We start from the raw sequence: 19,930 nt of genomic DNA on the forward strand, positions 1-19,930 counted from the left end.
TATTGTATGAAGAGAACGAGTAAATAACTTTTTCTTAACACCAATCATCTTTTCATAGACCTCTATCATATCCCTCTTAGTTTCCTCTTTTCTAAGCAGAAGAGTCCCAGTTTTTTAATCTCTCCTCACATGGCAGCCATTCAAACACCTAATCATTTTTGTTGCCCTTTTCTAAACATTTTCCAATGCTAATATATCTTTTTTGTGATGAGGTGACCACATCTGTATTCAGTATTCAGGATGTGGGCCTACCATTGATTTATGTAGAGGCAGTAAGATATTTTCTGTCTAATTCTCTATCCCTTTTAAAATGATTCCTAGCATTCTGTTTGTTTGTTTATTTATTTAATTTGACTGCTGCAGCACATTGAGTGGATGTTTTCAGAGAACTATCCACAATGACTCTGCGATCTTGCTCTTGAGTGGTAATAACCAATTTAGTCCACACCATTATGCACATATATTTGGGCTTGTGTTTCCCAATATGCATTAATTTGCATTTATCAACATTAAAATTCATAGTTACTGTCATTTTCCAGTAGTGCTTTCTTCACTTTCCCAACTAGCCTCAAGCCTGGGAGCTGTAGGTGGTCCTTGTGCAGGTATGTGATTCTAAGCCAGCCACTGCGCTTCTTTCTTGCCATAAAAATACAGAATACCACTTTTTTTAAGCAGAGAGATACAGTATGTTAAATGAATTCCTATTAACAGACAAATGAATTGTTTCACACAGGCCAAAGATGCAGCTCCTTATTATGTTGGCATATTTGTTCCAAGGGCTTAGATATTCAGAAGAATTAATGAAATGGAGCCTTGAACATGCAGAAGAAATGCTACAGAAGATAACTGTGGAGCCAGAATGTTTTATGAATGTTGTAAGTGATAAAATTTTCTATCTTTAAATTATGGGTTGCATAACTGATTGGACCTTTATAGTCCAGACTGCCATAGTTTGGCAACATATGTGGTCTGACATCCTCATGGGTGCTCCCAGGCTGGAGCACTCACAGGAAAACCCTGGGCCCCATGCTCAGTAACTCCTTCCCCACCCTCCCAGCGTGCCACTATAGCTCAGGAAGAGAGTGGGAGGGGCAGGGATGGACTTTGAAGGAAGAACCAGGATGGATGCAGAGCCCTGCAGGGTTACACCCCTACTGCCAGCTGTGGGGTTCTGCAGCCACCCTGTCTCTTTCCCCAAGCAACCCTTTGTGTCCCCCCTTGGTCCCCACTGCAGCTGCCAAAGCCAATGTCCCACAGCCAGCGGCAGCAGAGGGGCCAGCATGGAACTTCCCTCGTCTGGCAGAGTCACTAGTTCAGGACTGGTCAGGTCTTGAGCAAGCTGGAGCAGGGAGGTACAACCTGTATTACTAATACAACATCACTTATTGATAATGGTCTGCAGGCTAAACTAATTTCACGAGAGTTCAGATCACAATGACTTGACGATACAATCATGTGTACAGTCAATGTACCTTTGCCTCAAATCCCTTCATAAGACAGCATGTTACATTGGCGCTGCCACCACCTCTCCTTTGTCTAACAGGACAGCTGAGTAGTTGCTTTAGGGCACAGGGAGTTAAGACTCCTGAGTCTCATACCCAGCTCTACCACTGATGGACATTGTTCATGAGCAGTGCACTCCAGGCCTGATCCAGCTCCTACAAAAATCAATGGGGTTCTCTCCACATATGAGCAAACATATGCCTGGGTAGCAGCTGTCAGCCATAGTGAGTTAGCTGGATGCAGTGACGGCTTCCTCTGATGGGCATTTTAGTATTTGCAGGCATGGCCGGGGGTTGAGAAGGGATTTGAGTGAGAGAAGGTGCCTGGTGCACTGGAACAGGAAAGGGATTTCAAGATCTAGATGCTTTGCCTTGAGGATTTTGACTGCAGGACAGCCAGCTCCCCAGTAGAGTTGGAGTAGACTATTTTCCAATCTGAAATAAATTAAACCTTTCCCTTGTAATAACATGGATGCTCACTGTTGTATGTAGGAAGTTAAGTATCTTCCCTCAAACACTGGGTTCTGACAGTAGAAGCTACCAGACAATTCGGGGAACAGGCTACAAACCTGCTGACTGAATTATTTTAAAATTGTCCCTTTTTAAAGGCAACAGTTTTATGAGTAAGTTGTTTCATTATTTTTCAAGTGAAAAGACCAGGCATTTCTTGCGAAAGTATTATGGTGCTCTGCAGCACTAAAGGATCATCTTTAACACTAAGATACTAAAGCTATGTAGCGAGTTCACCTAGCAAGATGAATATAGCCATGCTGTGCTGCTTGTCTCATGTAAAAGTGAAATGTTCCTTCCCAGCATCCAGGGAACCTGTTCTCCACTCTTTTTTGAAGCGGACTCTGAATGGGGGGAATGGATTGTCTACTAGTCAGGCTATCACGCATTCACCTTTATAGTATTCATTTTATTGTCTGTTCACAAATCTAGCTAACATGGCATTGTTTGGAAATAAGCCCAATAGTGAAAACCATTTCTGCTAATAGATTTCTGAATGTTTCTGAGCCTGTGAGATAGTAGAAACAAGGAACTGGTGAACACATCACTGGACCAGTTTCATGAATAAGCAAAATATATCAGCTTAATAGTATTACACTATCCCTGGAGTTGATCAAATACCACTGAAAGGATCCACCTATTCAGATGTCCAAAAGGTGAAAAAATTAGGAAAAAAGAGTAACAGAGAGGTAGCCGAGTTAGTCAGTATCTGAACAAAACGAAAAAGCAGTCTTGTAGAGCTTCAAAGACTAACCACATAATTTATTAGGTGATGTGCTTTCATGGGATAGACCCATTTCTAAACATATTAGCCTAATTCTCTTCAATCTGCTGTATTGTTTGATCCTTAGCCAGGATGCTTATCAGCAAAGAACTCAAATTTGTTCAGAACCTAGTTACCAGCACTGTGGTGATGGATGCTTCTGAAAAATCTGAACTATGTCACTGATGGTGTGGAATGGATTGTAATTCTTTGATATCTGACACTAATCTAGTCTAAAGGCTACACTATCCAGGGCATCTCAGATGCCCTTATATGCTGGTGTAACCGCATATCACAGCAAAAGCCCTTTTATGGCGATCTCTTAGAGGGAGGGTGCATAGCTTTGCTGTACTTCATTGATCAATTAGGGACTATTACCAGTTTGCATAATTAGGACTGTGGGCAAATGAATGGGTACCCAGCAGCCCTGGGAACTGGAAGAGCACAAAGGTGTCATATGGTCACCTTCTTTCTGTCCCTCCTGTGTTGAGCAACAGCTTGAGTGGACTTTCAGATGGGGACCAATGTTTCTTCCAAGAGACCAATGTGAAAAGAGGTTATGTGTAAACAAGCCTTTCTTTGACTCCCTGCAGACTGAAATTATCAGGTACCATGGATATCCTACTGAAGAATATGAAGTTACAACAGAAGATGGGTACATCCTTAGTGTTAACAGAATTCCTGGTGGGAAGAACAGTGAGAACACAGGTATGGCTTCTGTCTGTGAAGTAATAATGGCTCCATGAACCAAGTTTCTAAAAACACTCCCCTTAATTGCACTTGCATATATGCGGTTGCATGTTTCACGGTTTCCATTTATGCCAAACTGCACTGAATTCACCAGCACACATGGCGGGCTTCTGGAGGGCCCAGTTTTCCAGGTTCCATGGCCCTGGGACATCCTGGCTATGTGGAGTATCCCAGGACTTTCAGGCTCTCTGCCACATAATTGGAAGCTTGGGAGCCCTGGTTCCTTGCCGTGGAGGTAGAGGCTTTCAGGGCTTTCAGTTTTTTTTGATGGAGTTTGGAGCCTGGAATTCCTAGCAGATCTAAAGTACCTATAAGCCCTAGGAGCCAGGGCCAAGCCAGGAGCCTTGAAGATTGGGCATACAACCTCAATTTTTTCAAAAATATATTTTTTTCAGATTTACTTTCCAAAGATTTTGAAATTGTTTTTTTGTTCTGAGATAGAATGACATTTGATCAGAATTTTGTACAGAATGTAAATTCCATCTTTTGACCAGCTCTAGTTGCTACATAACAATTCTATATAACCTAACAGTAAAAACGCCACCTCATGTCTTTCTTTCCAAGAGTCGTCATCCCCAGGTAACATAAGCCAGAGGGTCAAGCTCTAGTTAAATTTGCAAACAAAAAATCTGTTTGGTGGCAGTTAAGGTTGCAGCAGAACACTCCTTCCACCAAAGACTTTTTAGGAGGGGAACTTCACATACATTACTTTTCATTTTCCTGTTGCTGAGCATGCGTGTAACAGACTTCAATATTCCATGAGGCTTTCACTTCTCCAAGAGACTTCCAAAATTAACACATCTCCCAGCTTCATTTAGTACAAAACCTTAACGGTCAGTTCATGAGCTTTTATATGAGCAGTTTAGTACACCTGACAGCTGCACGTGCCTCACTATTGGAAACTATTCTGCCTCAATGGTGCTAAGGTCTCTCCATGAAAATGCACCAGGAATAATTCTCCAAGTTTAGCAGTGATGACATAATTGGTTATTTGGAAGGAGCCTCAGTGGACAAGTCTGTCATCATTCCGTTCCCAAAATACTCCATAATCTCTCTTGGACTTCTGCTAATTGGGTACAGCCACAAGCATCTGCAGAAGCAGATCTGCCCATTTCTCTCCCATTTTTCTGCCACTACAAAACATAGTTTTCAAACTTCAAACATGCTAATAAGGACTATTGATGCCATTTTGACCAATGCTTGGGACAGAACGGATCATAGAATCATAGATTCATAGGGCTGGGAGGGACCTCAGGAGGTCATCAAGTCCAGCCCCCTGCCCAAAGCAGGATCAACCCCAACTAAGTCATCTCAGCAAATACTTTTTCAAACCAGGACTTAAAAACCTCTAGGGATGGAGATTCCACCTCCTCTCTAGGTAACACATTCCAGTGCTTCACCACCTTCCTGGTGAAACGGTGTTTCCTAATATCCAACCTACTTCTCTCCTTCTGTAACTTCAGACCATTGCTCCTTGTTCTGGCATCTGTCACCACTAAGAACACTTTCTCCCCATCCTCTTTAGAGCTCCCTTTCAGGAAGTTGAAGGGCTGCTATTAAATCACCCCTCAGTCTTCTCTTCTGCAAACTAAACAAGCCCAAACCCCTCAGCCTCTCCTCATAGGTCATGTGCTCCAGCCCCCTTGTCGTTTTCTTTGCCCTCCACTGAACCTGCTCCAACACAACAACATCCTTTCTATACTGGGGGGCCCAGAACTGGCCACAATACTCCAGATGTTGCTTCACCAGTGCCAAATAGAGAACAACAACTTCTCTAGATCTGCTCAAAATGTTCCTCTTGATGCACCCCAACATGCCATTAGCCTTCTTGGCTACAAGGGCACACTGTTTACTGATATCCAGCCTTTCATCCTCCAGAATTCCTCGGTCCCTTTCCACTGTACTGCTGCGTAGCCAGTCGGTCCCCAGACTATAACAATGCTTGGGATTCTTCCATCCCAAGTGCAGGACTCTACGCTTCTCCTTGTTGAACCACATCAGATTTCTTTTGACCCAATCCTCCAATTTATCCAGGTCCCTCTGGATCCTATTTCTACCCTGCAACAATTTACGTCTCCTGCTAGCTTGTTGAATGGCTTCCAGTGCTAAAAGCATGTACTAAAGAGTAACACTGAGAGCTATCACAGACTTGCGCTGTCTATGGATTGAGTCCAAAGAGGAGCATAGGAAACACTGACAAATGGGTGATGCAAGTAAAGTGTGTGGCAACATCCACTTTTCAGTTGCTGAGTCACGTTTTAGTTTACAGGCGATTCAAGTTTTCTAGTGCAAAGGCCTATTTTAAAGAGATCTTTTACTATGTGATTCATGCGCAACCATACCATCACCCTGTGAAATCAGCAGCAGGGTTTGAAGGGCTAGACCTGTCAACCCTTATTTTAGACCTTTATTGTTGAGCTTTATGAATAAGTGCCCCATCTTTTGGAGACTAGCCAATGGAGGAGAACTTGACGCACACTTCTGCAATGATTTGCATAACTATTTACTATTTAGGAGTAACCTCCTGGGGACCCTGTGTTCTATCTAGGGTTTTGGAAAGAGGTCTGAGATTTACAGTGGTTGGAGAAAAGATAATCCAAACTGATTTAGCCACTCTTAGTGTTAGTGTGATGCAGTTGGGTTTGTTAAGATAATTAGACATCTGTGTTCTTGGTCTCCAGACTCCTGCATAACTGTCTTCTAATTTGGGGTTCATGGCCTTCGTTGATAATAATAGGGTATTCTACTGTCAGTTACCCAAGAACTCTATGATAGGCTCTCTTGCCTTAAGAGAACACCTGACAGCTGATTTATTACACAGACAACACCCAATTTCCTTGCATACAGACGTTGCAACATAGCTCATTCATACAACCCAGTCACCCTATGGCAAACAGGCATTACACCCACAGTTAGGAGAGATTACATATGAGCCCCAGGCCTCTTCTTGCTGCAATCTAGGACCTTTCTCTTAGATTACAGGCATATTTTGGGGAAGGCTGTCACATTTGTTTTATTGCTCTTCTGAAAGTGACAGAATTTTATCAATCTGAGTCAAAAGTTCTAAAATACTCCATAGCTCATATTCTTGGAATCAGCATGTTAGGAGCAACAACATGGGCAAAGGATGGATCCCAGGGCTTTAAATTTCTTGCAAAATGAGTACAAAAATGTTACAATCCTGTAGGAAATTGCTAAAAGAGGTGATTTTGCGCTCTTATTAGTCTTTCTCTGTTTATTTCTTTTTCATCAAATCAGCAAGACAAACCCAAAGAAACTCCATTTGTATTCTGTGTTTGGGGGTTTGTCATTTCAATGAGACTTTTACAAAATAAGACTCTTCTAAAGCAAATTCTCTAATACAACCTTCACTACTAGGTTGCTATGTCATGCCCTAATGAAATGTTCTTCTTTTGCAGGGCAAAAACCAGTAGTGTTCTTGCAACATCCAATCCTAGGAGATGCTACCCACTGGATTTCAAACCTGGACAACAACAGCCTGGGCTTCTTGCTAGCAGATGCTGGCTTTGATGTTTGGATGGGAAACAGCAGAGGGAATACTTGGTCTACAAAACATAAGACACTTAAACCTGACCAACAAAAGTTCTGGGAGTTCAGGTAGAGTGAATTAAGGAGCACTACTAAAAATAGAACTGTCTGGCTCCTGGGAGACTGGCTGGATGGGTGGGGGGTGAGGGGTCATTAGAAAATGGTATAGGAGGCTCTTTTCTGCTCACTTTATTAGTTCGTACCTATCCCAGATTGGTAGGGACCTCAGAGGTGGGATGAACAGGTGATAAACAGGTAGGGTGAATGAGATGATAAAAAGGCATAGAGGCTAAAGTGTGGCAGAGAAATGGTGGGGAGGGACTGAGGGAGTAAAGGGATGAGTGTGGTTAAAGTGCAGCAGATACTGAAGTGAGTTAGGGGAAGAACAACAAAACGAAGACGAGCAACATGCTGGGCAGTGACCGTGAGCTAGCTGAGGGCCTGCAGGGGTAAGAGAGAGTTAGGAAAAAGTGTCATGGACAATCAAAGTCTACGCACCAAATGCAGAAAAAACACCTATTCATAGTGTAAGTGTCAGAACTGGCACAAGGCTGAACAGTTCTCCAGACTGTAGCTCCTCATTGGCATGAGGAAAGGTCCATGGCTTGGTGCTCTGGTACCTTCCAGTAACCTCAGGTCTGAGCTGACATGCTTGTCTTGATTTCTGGAGACAGAACTGCCTTAGTGAATCGAAACCTCTAAATGTTTTCACTTAGTCATTGAACTGTTATTGTTTTACTTAGCTAGCCAACCTGAGATTCACTAATGTGCATTCTAGTGCACTGGGTTCTAATATAATTAATGCATATTAGCTTTCTGTGTTTCCTCTCTATAGTTTTGATGAGATGGGTAAATATGACCTTCCAGCAGCTCTCTCCTTTGCCATGAATAAAACAGGACAGCCATTCAGAGGGCACAACTTTAGGTATGTTAAAGAATGCAATCTAGTCTACCATAGCATCGCATTTACATCTCCACAGCCTATTGAAAATAGGATGTGGACTTCAGTTCTTTATACCCTTTCCCCCAAGCTTAAAAGTCAACCTTAAAAGGTAGAGATTTTTTCTAAACTGAAATTGTCAGTGTTTGGATAACTTTTCTCAGAACAATTTTTGTTTGTCTGAGCTAAGAAAACAAGTTGGTTCCTGACATCCCTTTAAAGATGTCCTTGGAAAGGCTTGTAGGTGTCAGAACAGGTGGTCAGCATGCAAGCCTGCCTGGTCTATTTGGTTATTCTAACTTTGCCCATTCCTGTGATTTTATCACGTGTCTTACAATGTTTATTGCCAGCTCCTAGAGGCAAGCCATTACTTGAAATGCTCAACTTTCATGATTTTAAGTACTTTTTAACCCTCGTATTTTGGAGAAAAGATTTAAGAACCAGCCTCTTGAGGGTCCAACACCAGAAGAAAATGAAAAATATAAATATTATTGAATTTCAGCCCAATATTATTATTTTAGTGGGGCCCGATTAGGATTTTTGTGTTTGGTGCTGCCTGTTCTGCTACAGATTACACCTCTGATATCCAGTATTCTCTGTTACTGCCAGACCAGAATGGCCAGAAGCTCAGAACAGGGAGCGACAGACAGAAAACGGTGGCCCAGCATCGACCATGGAGCTGCCACTGGTCAGGGAATGGTTGGCCAGCGGCAGTCAGGGAATGGTTGGCCAGCGGCGGTCAGGGCATGGTTGGCCAGCGGCAGCCAGGGAACCTGAGGAGCTGCGGCTGGGGAGCCAGGAAGCTGTGACCCAGCTTCCAACCCTGCCGTGGTAGCACCTCAGCGGCCTCACTCCCAGCCCTGCTGTGGTAGCCCAGCTCTGCCATGGCAGCCCTGGCTCCAGCTTTGATGCAGGTGCCACAGCAGGGCTGTGAGCCAGGGCCATGGCAGCTGTGGCAGGGCTAGGGGGCCTAGGCTGGTGCAGGCCAACAGACAGCCCAGCTAGGGCCAGTGGCAGGGTGCTGGCCAGCCAGAAGTGGAGGCAGGAGCAGGCTGAGCGGACAGCAGCAAGGGACCACCACAGTCCAGCAAATTCCCTTGTTTGGGACCAGTCTTGTCCCAAGGGTGCCGGACCACGGTGGTTGATCCTGTATTTTAAAACAAAGTATTGGTACTATCACTACCAAACCAATGTTTACCAATTGTTTACTGTGCATAACACCTGTACAGAAAGTCAGCTCAGTCCCTAAGGTATTTATGCAACAAGGGATTTGATTTATTTATAGTCACTTGAGGCTTCATGGTTTGCCGTTGAAATCCACTGGGTGCAGTGGGATGGAAGGGTATATAGGCTTGTATGTCATGTTGCACCATTGCCATATGAAAACAGTGAAAATTGTTGGGAAAAAGATAGAAAAAAAGATGGTGGAGTAGGAAGCATGTTGCCACTTCTGTGCATAGTATCCTTTTCTCTTTTTCCAGTAAGAAGATTGTTAGGCTTTTAGGACAAAAGTGATAAAAAAATAAATTTAGGATGCAATTTTCAAAGGCATAAAAAAGGTTGGATGCCTGGTTTCCCTACACACTTTTGAAAATCCCATCTTTAGAATACAAATAGTACCACAAATCTGCTAAACATAGGCATTGTTAGTACCGTTTTAATTGCTCTTTCAAACACTGTGGAATTGTGTGAGTACTCACAGTAGAGTGTGTTTCTTTTTTAGCTGAACATTTGCTTCTCTTTTTTAATTTGGGTCACAGTTTTAACAGTCTTTCAAATACAGGTTTGTATGTGAATAATTAAATTGCAAATTACGTGCTATATAGATAAGGTCTCTGCTCTAAGGGTTAAACTTAAAAAAATGAAAGATTATAATACAAATCAAAACTTCATGAGAATTATACTACTGTAGTATGTATATGATTTATAATCTTATAAAACTCAGAAAATATTTTATGGGAATTTTGGAAACGCAATAAGAAGGATTCTGGAATCAACAGAAATCTGGGTAATATAAAATCTGCTCTGCATTAAAAGCCATTGAGGCTATAACTCTACAACTATAACTCTTGGCTACCTGAATCCATCTGACTAATAACCCAAAACTTATTTTTCCCAGTGAAGACTAAATGGAAATTTAGGATAAACATTTCACAGGGTTGGAAGGGACTTCAAAATCTTCAAACCCATATACTGAGGCAGGACCAAGATGCGACCTAGATCACAGGGTTTTTTTTCCAACCAGTTCTTCCAAACCGCCAGTGACAGCAATTCCACAAGTTGCCTTGGAAGACTATTCTGGAGCTCAACAACTCTTATAATAAGCAAGTTTTCCTTATTATCAACCCTCAATCTCCCTTGCTGCAGACTCAGTCCATTACTTTTGTACTATTTCAGTAGTGATGGAGAACAATTGCATAGAATTTGAATTGATAAAAGTCTACTTACAAATTTTAAGTTTCCATTTGCTTCCTAGTACTATGTATTTTAATTGTGGATGATTGCTTTGCAATAACACAGATCATTTGTATTTTCCCAGGTTTCGTAGCATTTTCAGTTAGGCCAGACTTGGCACAAAGAATAAAAATGTTCTTTGCCTTGGGACCAGTAGCCACAATTACATTTGCTAAAACCCCTGCGATTAAGCTTTTGAGACTTCCTGAAACCCTGATCAAGGTATGTCACTCCTCCACCTATTGGGATTCTCCAACAGTGGAGAATCCTTGGATGGTTCAAAATTGCTCTGTTCCCCAGGCTCCCTTTCTACTGGGGGGAGCATGTCGGGGACTAACAGAGTGAGGAGGACTGGGAGGGTAATTCAGCATAGCTGAAAATCTGGCTTTGAATATTTGATCATTCAAATATTTCTCTGAGGGACTTCCAGCTGCCCAGCAATGATTTACAAATGCTGCATGTTGGCCTGGATATTTGGGTGTATTAGGTTAGCTCAACAAGAGTCTGTGTGGAAGAATGGGCAGGAAAGAAAAGACTGGCTCCAGACAATTCACCCCTTAACAAATACTCTAGAGTTAGGGGACAGTCACAGTCTTTTTACCTCTGAGGACTTACTTTGATCTCTGGCTGAGCCTAGAAGACCAGGAGCACGTTAGCAGTTTTAAACAGTGACCTTTTCTCAAGAGAAAAGTGACGGGGGAACAAGACTGGGATAGCAGTCCCCTCTGTGGTATCTGGAATAGTCTAGCCTGCCTAGCTACCATTTCAGGATGCTGAGCCCAGACATAAAGACATTTGCTAGCGACTGTTTGTTTAAAAGTTTTTTTTTCTCTAAAAGCCTTGCTCCTATTACAAAATACGTAAATTCTTCTGTCCAAGAAGGCTGGTCGTTGCACACCGCTAGTCACAGATCCCTGAAGGGAAGCATTTCAGGTGCCCAAACCCAAGCCAAACCACTGGATACGCACGGTTGATATGCAGAGCGCTGTAGCCCAGGGCATTCAGAGAGATGTGACATGGCACCAAGATGCAGCTAGTGTTATGACTACTTTCCTGTCTGTGGAGGGAACAGCTCTTCCAGTGGTACTATGATTACATCTACACAGCGGTGTTATTTCAAAATAAGCCATTCCATAATAGCTATTCTACACACAAGAATGCATTTTGAAATAGCACCCAGCTAAAAAAAAATTGGTATATACTTTTCTTTCAGGCTGTTTTTGGAACTAAAGGAGTCTTGCAACAGAATGAACATCTGAAAGAGTATTTTACTCTATTGTGTACCAGGCTGGCTAAGTTTTGTGCAAATGTCCTCTCTTTTGTGGCTGGGCGTAATGAGCAAAACTTAAATATGGTAAGTTATGGACCAGACTGTTACACAGCAAATAACATTTAAATAATTTCTGAGGTAACTAGTGTTGGTGCCCCATGTGTGGCAAATACCTAATTTGATGTGAGGAAATATAAGCCTAGTACTTGGCCTAACTCAGTGATGTTTTGAGGGGATAAGAGCTCTATGGTGTCTTGTTTGACCAATGCCAAGGTGGCTTTTAACTAGTGATGGGATCAACTAGAATGCTGGGTTCAAGCCCATCAAAGCATTTTGAGGGAGAGAATCTGAATCCAATCCTGGATCTAGCTTTTACAAATGTCCCTCTCTTTAAACTGATTGATACAAATCCCTGCTCTGAACAGCATTTAGCCAACTGCAAGGGGGTAAAGATCTAGAACCAATCTGGTGAAAGAGCCATTCTCTGATTTTAACCCATGAATGATATGTCAATAATACTCACTCTCTTTTCTTAACATAAAATTCATTGTACCTTTATCCTATCTATCGGTGGGCTCCTTCTTGCCTATGTGGCTGGGGTGTGGGGGAACAAGAGAGTGGCAGGGAGAGAAGCACTTCATCCCCTTCTGCCAGTGTTGCACCCCAATCTTGCCAGTTCACGTCTGTAAGGCACCAGGGCGAGAAGAAGGTATCTGGGTCTATGTGCCCAACTCTTTTTTCCCTGCGTGAGCTGGTACGAGGACAGGGTGAAGGTACTGCACCCTGGAGGAAGTAAGGAGAGACTGCTTCTCCAAAATGTACTGTAATTTGTTCATTCCTCACATGAGATTAATGTTCTGTCTCTGTAAGGCTAATGATCAGTATGTACTGCTGACATTAATTGGAAGCTTACTTTAATCTAAATAAATACTGTGAGCCATATCACACCTTTGATTATTCAGTAGATCTTGTAGATTTCTATAGGGGCTTCCATTGATATGGCATGGCATGAAGTTTGCAAACTAATTTGGATTCATGACTTTGTCCTCTTTTACTTTTAGTTAAATAAAGACTGAAAGATTAATTTAAGAAGTTTTAGCTTACTGTAAGAAAAACATCCATTTTTTAAAATCAGTGGCAGTATTTCATGCAACTGAAAATCATGGTAGTATTTTAAAGCCAAGTGAAAAATAAACCCTACCAAAGTCTGCTTCCGGTCTAACATTTTGTAAGTTCATTATAGAAATATAACTACAGAAAGCTGTTATAGGCCATGTCTACACATGCACGCTACTTCGAAGTAGTGGTGCCAACTTCGAAATAGCGCCCGTCACGGCTACACATGTTGGGCGCTATTTCGAAGTTGAAATCGACGTTAGGTGGCGAGACGTCGAGTCGCTAACCCCATGAGGGGATGGGAATAGCGCCCTACTTCGAAGTTGAACGTCGAAGTAGGGCACGTGTAGACGATCTGCATCCTGCACCATCGAAATAGCGGGGTCCGCCATGGCGGCCATCAGCTGAGGGGTTGAGAGACGCTCTCTTTCCACCCCTGCAGGGCTCTGTGGTCACCATGTGTAGCAGCCCTTAGCCCAGGGCTTCTGGTTGCTGCTGCCGCAGCTGGGGACCCATGCTGCATGCACAGGGTCTGCAACCAGTTGTCGGCTCTGTGGATCTTGTGTTGTTTAGTGCAAGTGTGTCTGGGAGGGGCCCTTTAAGGGATCGGCTTGCTGTTGAGTCTGCCCTGTGACCCTGTCTGCAGCTGTTCCTGGCACCCTTATTTCGATGTGTGCTACTTTGGTGTGTAGACGTTCCCTCGCAGCGCCTATTTTGATGTGGTGCTGCCCAACGTCGAAGTTGAACATCGACGTTGCCAGCCCTGGAGGACGTGTAGACGTTATACATCGAAATAGACTATTTCAATGTTGCTACATCGAAATAAGCTATTTCGATGTAGCGTGCACGTGTAGATGTAGCCATAGTGATTTAGAACAGGCCTTTCCAGGAAAGGGTTAGCCTTTCTAAATGGCAAAGCTAAATCATTAATGTTTTTTCTGGCATTGGGTAAATTAGTAATGGTAACTCAATCCGGATCCAAATTTGAAGGAAAATATATGTTACTGTCTCAGAATATTAAATGATTTTCTTTGAGTTTACTTATATGGCTAGAAAAAATATATACATGTTGAAACTCTCTAGTTCAGCACCCTTGGGACCTGACTGGTGCCAAATGAGAGAATTTGCCAAACCATGGGAGGTCAATATTGTCTAGCAGAATTACCAATATTTCCACTGCTTACTGGACTCCTAGCAGACATTTAGGGGTAAATTACAGGTAAATAACAGCACATGACACTGAGAGCCAGGACTGGTGGCAATAAGCAAAGTTGATGGGACCACGGGAAACTTGCCCACACCCATGATAAGTGGTCATCTGGCTAACTAAAATCATACCAGATTACAGATGTTGTCAGAGGAGAGAGAGCCAGACAAGAGAAGTTCAGCCTGTACATAAAATAATTGTTTTTCTTCCTTTTTTGGAAAAAGTAAAATACATAGTTAAACAGATAATCTTTGTTACTTTATATATATATATATATATATATATATATATATATATATATATGATTTTGTTATGAGATAAGGCATGCATCTGGCTTGAAAACTCTAGTTTTTGTATTCCTTTCAAATATTTTAGTTACAAACTTTGTTTATTCAGTAATACTGACTTTGCATAACATGGAGTCCCTCTAGTGGCCAAAATTACACCTGTAAATTCTTTGCATTAAGCCAATAATTTTGTAGACTTGTTCGTAAGTTCTCTGTTTTATATTTTATGGGGTAATATGTTCTGATCTTTTTTCATGCAATGGTGAATCTGGTGTTTTCTAGCGTTAGAAACCTGCGGGGGTGGGGTCTGTTTTCTACTATAACATACAGCATAAGTCACTTGCTGGTAAGAGTTAGAGTACATGGGGGATTATTTTGTAACTTGATGTCTTTAACCCATGGGCTTGAGGACTTCAGTAACTCGGCACTAGGTTATGAATATAGCACAGGAATGGGAGGGTGAGGTTCTAAGGAAAACAACGTGCAGGAGGTCAGACTAGATTATCATGATGATTCCTTCTCGCCTTAACATCTTTGAGCCTGAGTCTTACCATATGGATTCCATACTGATAACAACTAGTAAATGTTTTCTTTTCAGAGTCGGTTAGCCATATACGTTGGACATTCACCTGCTGGAACATCTGTACAGAATGTTTTACATTGGCGCCAGGTATTTTTTGGCTTTTGACTCTTAACTCTTGTGTATTTTATGTAGCATAAGTGTACTTGACACTCTGAAACCGTCAGAGCCACTGTGCTACGCCCAGATGTGTATTTAGGCTCTGTGATCCACAGAGCTCCTGCTAGGCTCCTGCATTACCCTACTGGCCTCTAAACTGACTCAGCACCTAAATCTTTATCCTGAAAGTTCCCTACACACATATATCTCTGTTTCTGGGTGAGGCCTGCCGAAGAGGGGAAATGGAGCAAAGGGCGAAGTTGCCACAGGACCTGGCAAGTCATGGTGGCCGGGGACTCTCACCCACCACGGCTGCTACTTCAGCAGGGGCTGAACTCTGTGCAGCTCTGAGGACTGGAGAGCAGGGTGTGCCACTCTCCAGTTGGGGTCTCTCATTTCCCAGCAGTGTGCCCTAACCTAACCACCAGGCTACTGTTACTCTCACTCTTTTTGTGCCCGTCTTTAAGCAGTTATCCAAAATGGAACAACTTCAGCAGGAGAGACTGAGGGAGCCTCCATCAGATCTCCTACAGCTCAGTGCTTATACAGCCCTCCTGAGACACAGAGGACCCCAGTGAAATGCTCTCACCCCCTTAGGCAGAGGGGGAACTGAACCTGGGCTCACACATTGCAAGTGAGCGCTCTAACCACTGAGCAAAAAGTCAGGGCCGTCCCTACCAATCCTGGTGCCTTATGCTGCTCAGTAATGGCGTGCACAGAAATACACACATGTGCACACACACACTCATGGAGAGAGCAGCAGCTTTGTGGGTGGGTGCTGTGGGGGATGGAAGCTGCAGGGGGCAATGGGTTTCCATCTCTCCTGGACTGGACAGTATTTGAAGCAATGGTTTCCAATCCAGGAGAGTTGGCAACCCTTGAGCAGGGCAGGGAGAGATGCTGACCTGCAGCCTCAGCGCAGCAGGCGGGAGGTGTGGGCAGTGCAAACATGGGTCAGAGGAGCAGAGGGTGGCCAGGCAGAAGCAGTGCTTTGAAGGGAAAGCTGCTGTTTCTCTCCAGCCACCAGTTGTGTGGCCACCCCCAGCTCCTCTGGAGTCCTCTGGCCTCTGCTGCCTGGTGAGTGGGAGCTGGGTGCAGCCCACAGATGAGAGTACCAGGCCACAGATGAGAATGGGAGGAGGAGCCGGTGTAGATCCTCTGGCTGTGGCCTGGCTGGGGGAATCAGGGAGGGGAATCGTCCTGTTAACATTTCAAATTTCTCTCAAGTGTAACAACTGGAGTCACACAACAGACCAATCTGGCCCACTGTTTGGTTCCCTAATGTCCTTCAATTCAGTGTCTATAAATATTTACATGGGAAGGAGATTTCTAATAACAGTTGGCTCTTTAATCTAGTGGACAAAGACGTAATATGATCCAGCAGTTGGAAATTAAAGGGAGATACCGTTAGGTTAGAAGTAAAGTATGCGTTTCTAAAAGCGAGGGCAGCTAACCACTGCCACAGGATGAGAGCAGTGTTTGGTCAAACATTTTAACAGGATGAGATTATTCTGCTCTCTATTCACTGACTTATCCAGATGCTTGCTATAGTTATAACTCTTCTTACTATTATATCATTAATAGGTATTGCGTTCAAAGCAATTGCAAGCTTATGACTATGGATCTAAAGAAAAGAACATGGAGAAATACAATCAGGTGGGTTCATGTATTTTTGTTGAAAAATGCTGTGAGCTTTTGAAGAAAAATAACATTAAAAAAACCTGAGGACTAGAAATCTCAATGTTGAGTACAATAAAGGCAAATTTCTATAAGATGTGTCAGTGGTAGTTTACATCAGTGAAATTAAAATGTATATATAAATAGATTGTATTGGGCTAGTTGTGAGCGAAACTGTGGAGAAAGATGATTTTTATGCATATGTGTGGACATATCCATTTATTAAAGGTTAAGAGACATAACCAAATATTACAAATGGATGGAGATTTATTGCCAAATGATCCTTTAACAGTTCTCCTGGGGCTTCGCAGTAGGAAGGTCATAGGCAAAGGAACGAAGAATTAATCTCTCACCTACTAGTAGATGGTAGAATATTTATAGTGTCCCACTGGAAAAGGCAAAATTAGAAGGTGATTCAAAAAACAAAATAAAACAAATCCCAGAGATAGTATATAGACTAACATGGCTATCTCTCTGTTACAAATCCCAGAGATGAATACCGTTATGAAGAAATTAGTGCATCAAATATGCATATATCAGTACTAAGATATTAAACTGATAAGAACAAATATTTAGTAGTTTTCACCTCTTAGACATAAACTACATGTGATCAAATTAGTACATAAAATATACATACCACAACACACAGATAAACTACACTCACCCCGTAGTAGCAGGCATCCTTCGATCCTGAGGGATCATGGGTTTGCACTCCAGATGGACTGATTCGAGCAGCATCTTCTGTGGCTGTGCAGTCCAATCTGGGAGTGGCAGTCCTTTCCGCACTGTGAGCAGCAGTAGGCAGGTGTCGCTCTGGTATCACGGGCACGGATCTTCCTGAGGGCTCTCCTGTCTTCCACTTCCTTCACCAAGGTAGTTTCATACATAACAAGAGTTTCCTTCACTCCCTGTTTCCAGGCGTGCCTGTCTGAGGCGAGCGAATGCCAGGTGTTCACACTGATAGAGAGAGCGCTGAGGTCACGCTTGCACGTGTCCTTGTAGCGCAATTTAGGTCACCATTTCGGCCTCTTTCCAGACGCCAGTTCGCCGAAGAGAAGGTCCTTCGGTATTCGTCCATCTGTCATGCGTGAGACATAGCCCAGCCAGCGCATACGCCTCTGTTTGAGAAGGGTGAACATGGAGGCGGTGCCTGCCCTCTCAAGCACTGCGCTATTGGGGACCTTGTCCTGCCATGAGATAAAGAGTATGCGCCTAAGGCAGCGCATGTGGAATGTATTGAGCCACTGCTCTTGTTTTGATCGCAAAGTCCATGTTTCACTGGCATACAGCAGTGTGCTCAAAACACACGCTGTGTAGACCTGCACCTTGGTGTGTACAGTGAGCTTATTGTTAGCCCATACTCTCTTCGTCAGCCTGGAGAACGTAAACAACTATCATAAGTGGCAATTCTTTAAGAAATTTAATAGACTTTGGATTGTTAACATATAACATAGAATTGTCTTTCAGTTGAAGGATAGCCCCAGAAATCTCATGGCCTGAATTGTGTGAGGAGGTTCATGCTCTCAACCAGATAGAAGTGTCTTTTGACCATCTCCTTTCATACTGCATCTTTTAACAAAAAGTGAAAACCCATTTTGTAACTGTTAACGTCTGCATTGTCAATGTTTCTATGGCAATGATACTTCCTAAGTATGCCATTTAAAGACAAAGCAATGCAAAGTATGCATTCTTTGCTAACAAAGGTCAGTTTAAGAGTTGTGTGTGTGTACCAACAGGGAGGAATAACAGCCCTTTTTAATAGTGACAGAGAGAGAGCCATGTTAGTCTGTATTCTATCAAAACAAAAAAGCAGCCCAGTAGCACTTTGAAGGCTAACAAAATAATTTATTAGGTGATGAGCTTTCATGGGACAGACCCACTTCTTCAGATCATAGCCATACTGAGTCTGTTCTGGTATGGCTATGATCTGAAGAAGTGGGTCTGTCTCATGAAAGCTCATCACCTAATACATCATTTTGTTAGCCTTTAAAGTGCTACTTGACTGATTTTTTTGTTTTGATAGTCCTTTTCAAGGCTCTTGTTTCGAACTAAGATGATCTACATTCTATTGCTGGCTCTGTCTTAGATTTTGTGTATGGTCTAGGAAAATGTATTTAATGTCTCCCTATACTCCAGTCTTCCAGTGGTAAATGGAGATTAATAATGCTTCCTTACAGGATTGCTGCAAAGCAGAATTCATTAAGAGTTTGTGTGGTACGGTGATCGTGAATACCAAAGAAAAGCCTATGAGTAAAAAAGAAAAGTGGTTCAAAGTGTCCCATTTTAATTACCAATAAGCTGCAACAGTTGGTTTAAGGACAAATGGAGCATAAGAAAAAAAATGTATTTTGTTCAATGCGCAGCAGGCCAATAAGATGTGAATAGACTGCTAGTATATCTTAAGACGATACAATTATATTTTCTTGCAAAATTTGTGACATGAACAAATGAACTTTAACATCGGTATCATAGGTATGGTTTTTCATCTTTTGAAATTGATCCCTTTAATTTTAAGGTTTACCCCCAATCCAACTGCTGAAGAATTTCCATTCATATATTATGCACAAATCCAAAAGTACAGTTGTTGCTGCAATTAACAAGATGAAAACAGGACTAATAAGATAGATTTTATTTTTTACTATAATTTTTAATTTAGAAGGCTCTGAAAGCCAGACAATAGTCATCTGTCTCTTTGGTATTTTGTGTGTGAAAAATTTGGTACAGCTTTATAGGCTTTAATTTCTAATCCATTTCACTTTGTTCCAGACTAGCCCTCCTATATTCAAGATAAAAGAACTGAAAATGCCCATTGCTGTATGGAGTGGTGGACGTGACTTGTTTGCAGACCCAAAGGACATGGCCGCATTACTCGGTCAAATTAGTAATCTCATTTACCACAAGCATTTTCCTGAATGGGAACATCTAGATTTCATCTGGGGTCTTGATGCAGCTCAGCGCATGTATGCAAAAATCATTGAGATGATGAAGCAGCATCTTGGAAGCCAAACAATGGTTTCTACTATTGAATGATTTGATGCTTCTGTTGTGCCCGGCCATAGGGATGGTTTTCTTGTACAGTTTTCTTTCCTTAAAGAGATTTCTCTTTAAAAGGGACCAATGGTGACAGCTTATATTTTACTACATTGTCACTCTCCTTGATTTTTCCAACCTGCTGTTGAATTTCAATAAATAGGCCACTGCCTCAGGAAGCTCAGCTGAATTTCTA

At 42.5% G+C, this 19,930-nt stretch overlaps 1 protein-coding gene across 1 annotated transcript; it reads left to right on the plus strand.

Moving 5' to 3' along the window:
• Window positions 1-707: 707 nt before the first annotated feature.
• LOC142015794 (lysosomal acid lipase/cholesteryl ester hydrolase-like) lies at window positions 708-19,734 on the plus strand. The gene is given in 10 exon segments (XM_074999594.1): window positions 708-875; window positions 3,369-3,483; window positions 6,945-7,143; window positions 7,910-7,975; window positions 7,977-7,999; window positions 10,554-10,690; window positions 11,682-11,822; window positions 14,947-15,018; window positions 16,612-16,683; window positions 19,471-19,734. Coding segments are annotated over 10 exon segments (1,224 nt in total). The 5' UTR covers window positions 708-740.
• Window positions 19,735-19,930: the final 196 nt, after the last annotated feature.

The sequence above is a fragment of the Carettochelys insculpta genome, chromosome 7 (assembly GCF_033958435.1).
Source record: "Carettochelys insculpta isolate YL-2023 chromosome 7, ASM3395843v1, whole genome shotgun sequence".
Lineage (NCBI taxonomy): Eukaryota > Metazoa > Chordata > Testudines > Carettochelyidae > Carettochelys > Carettochelys insculpta.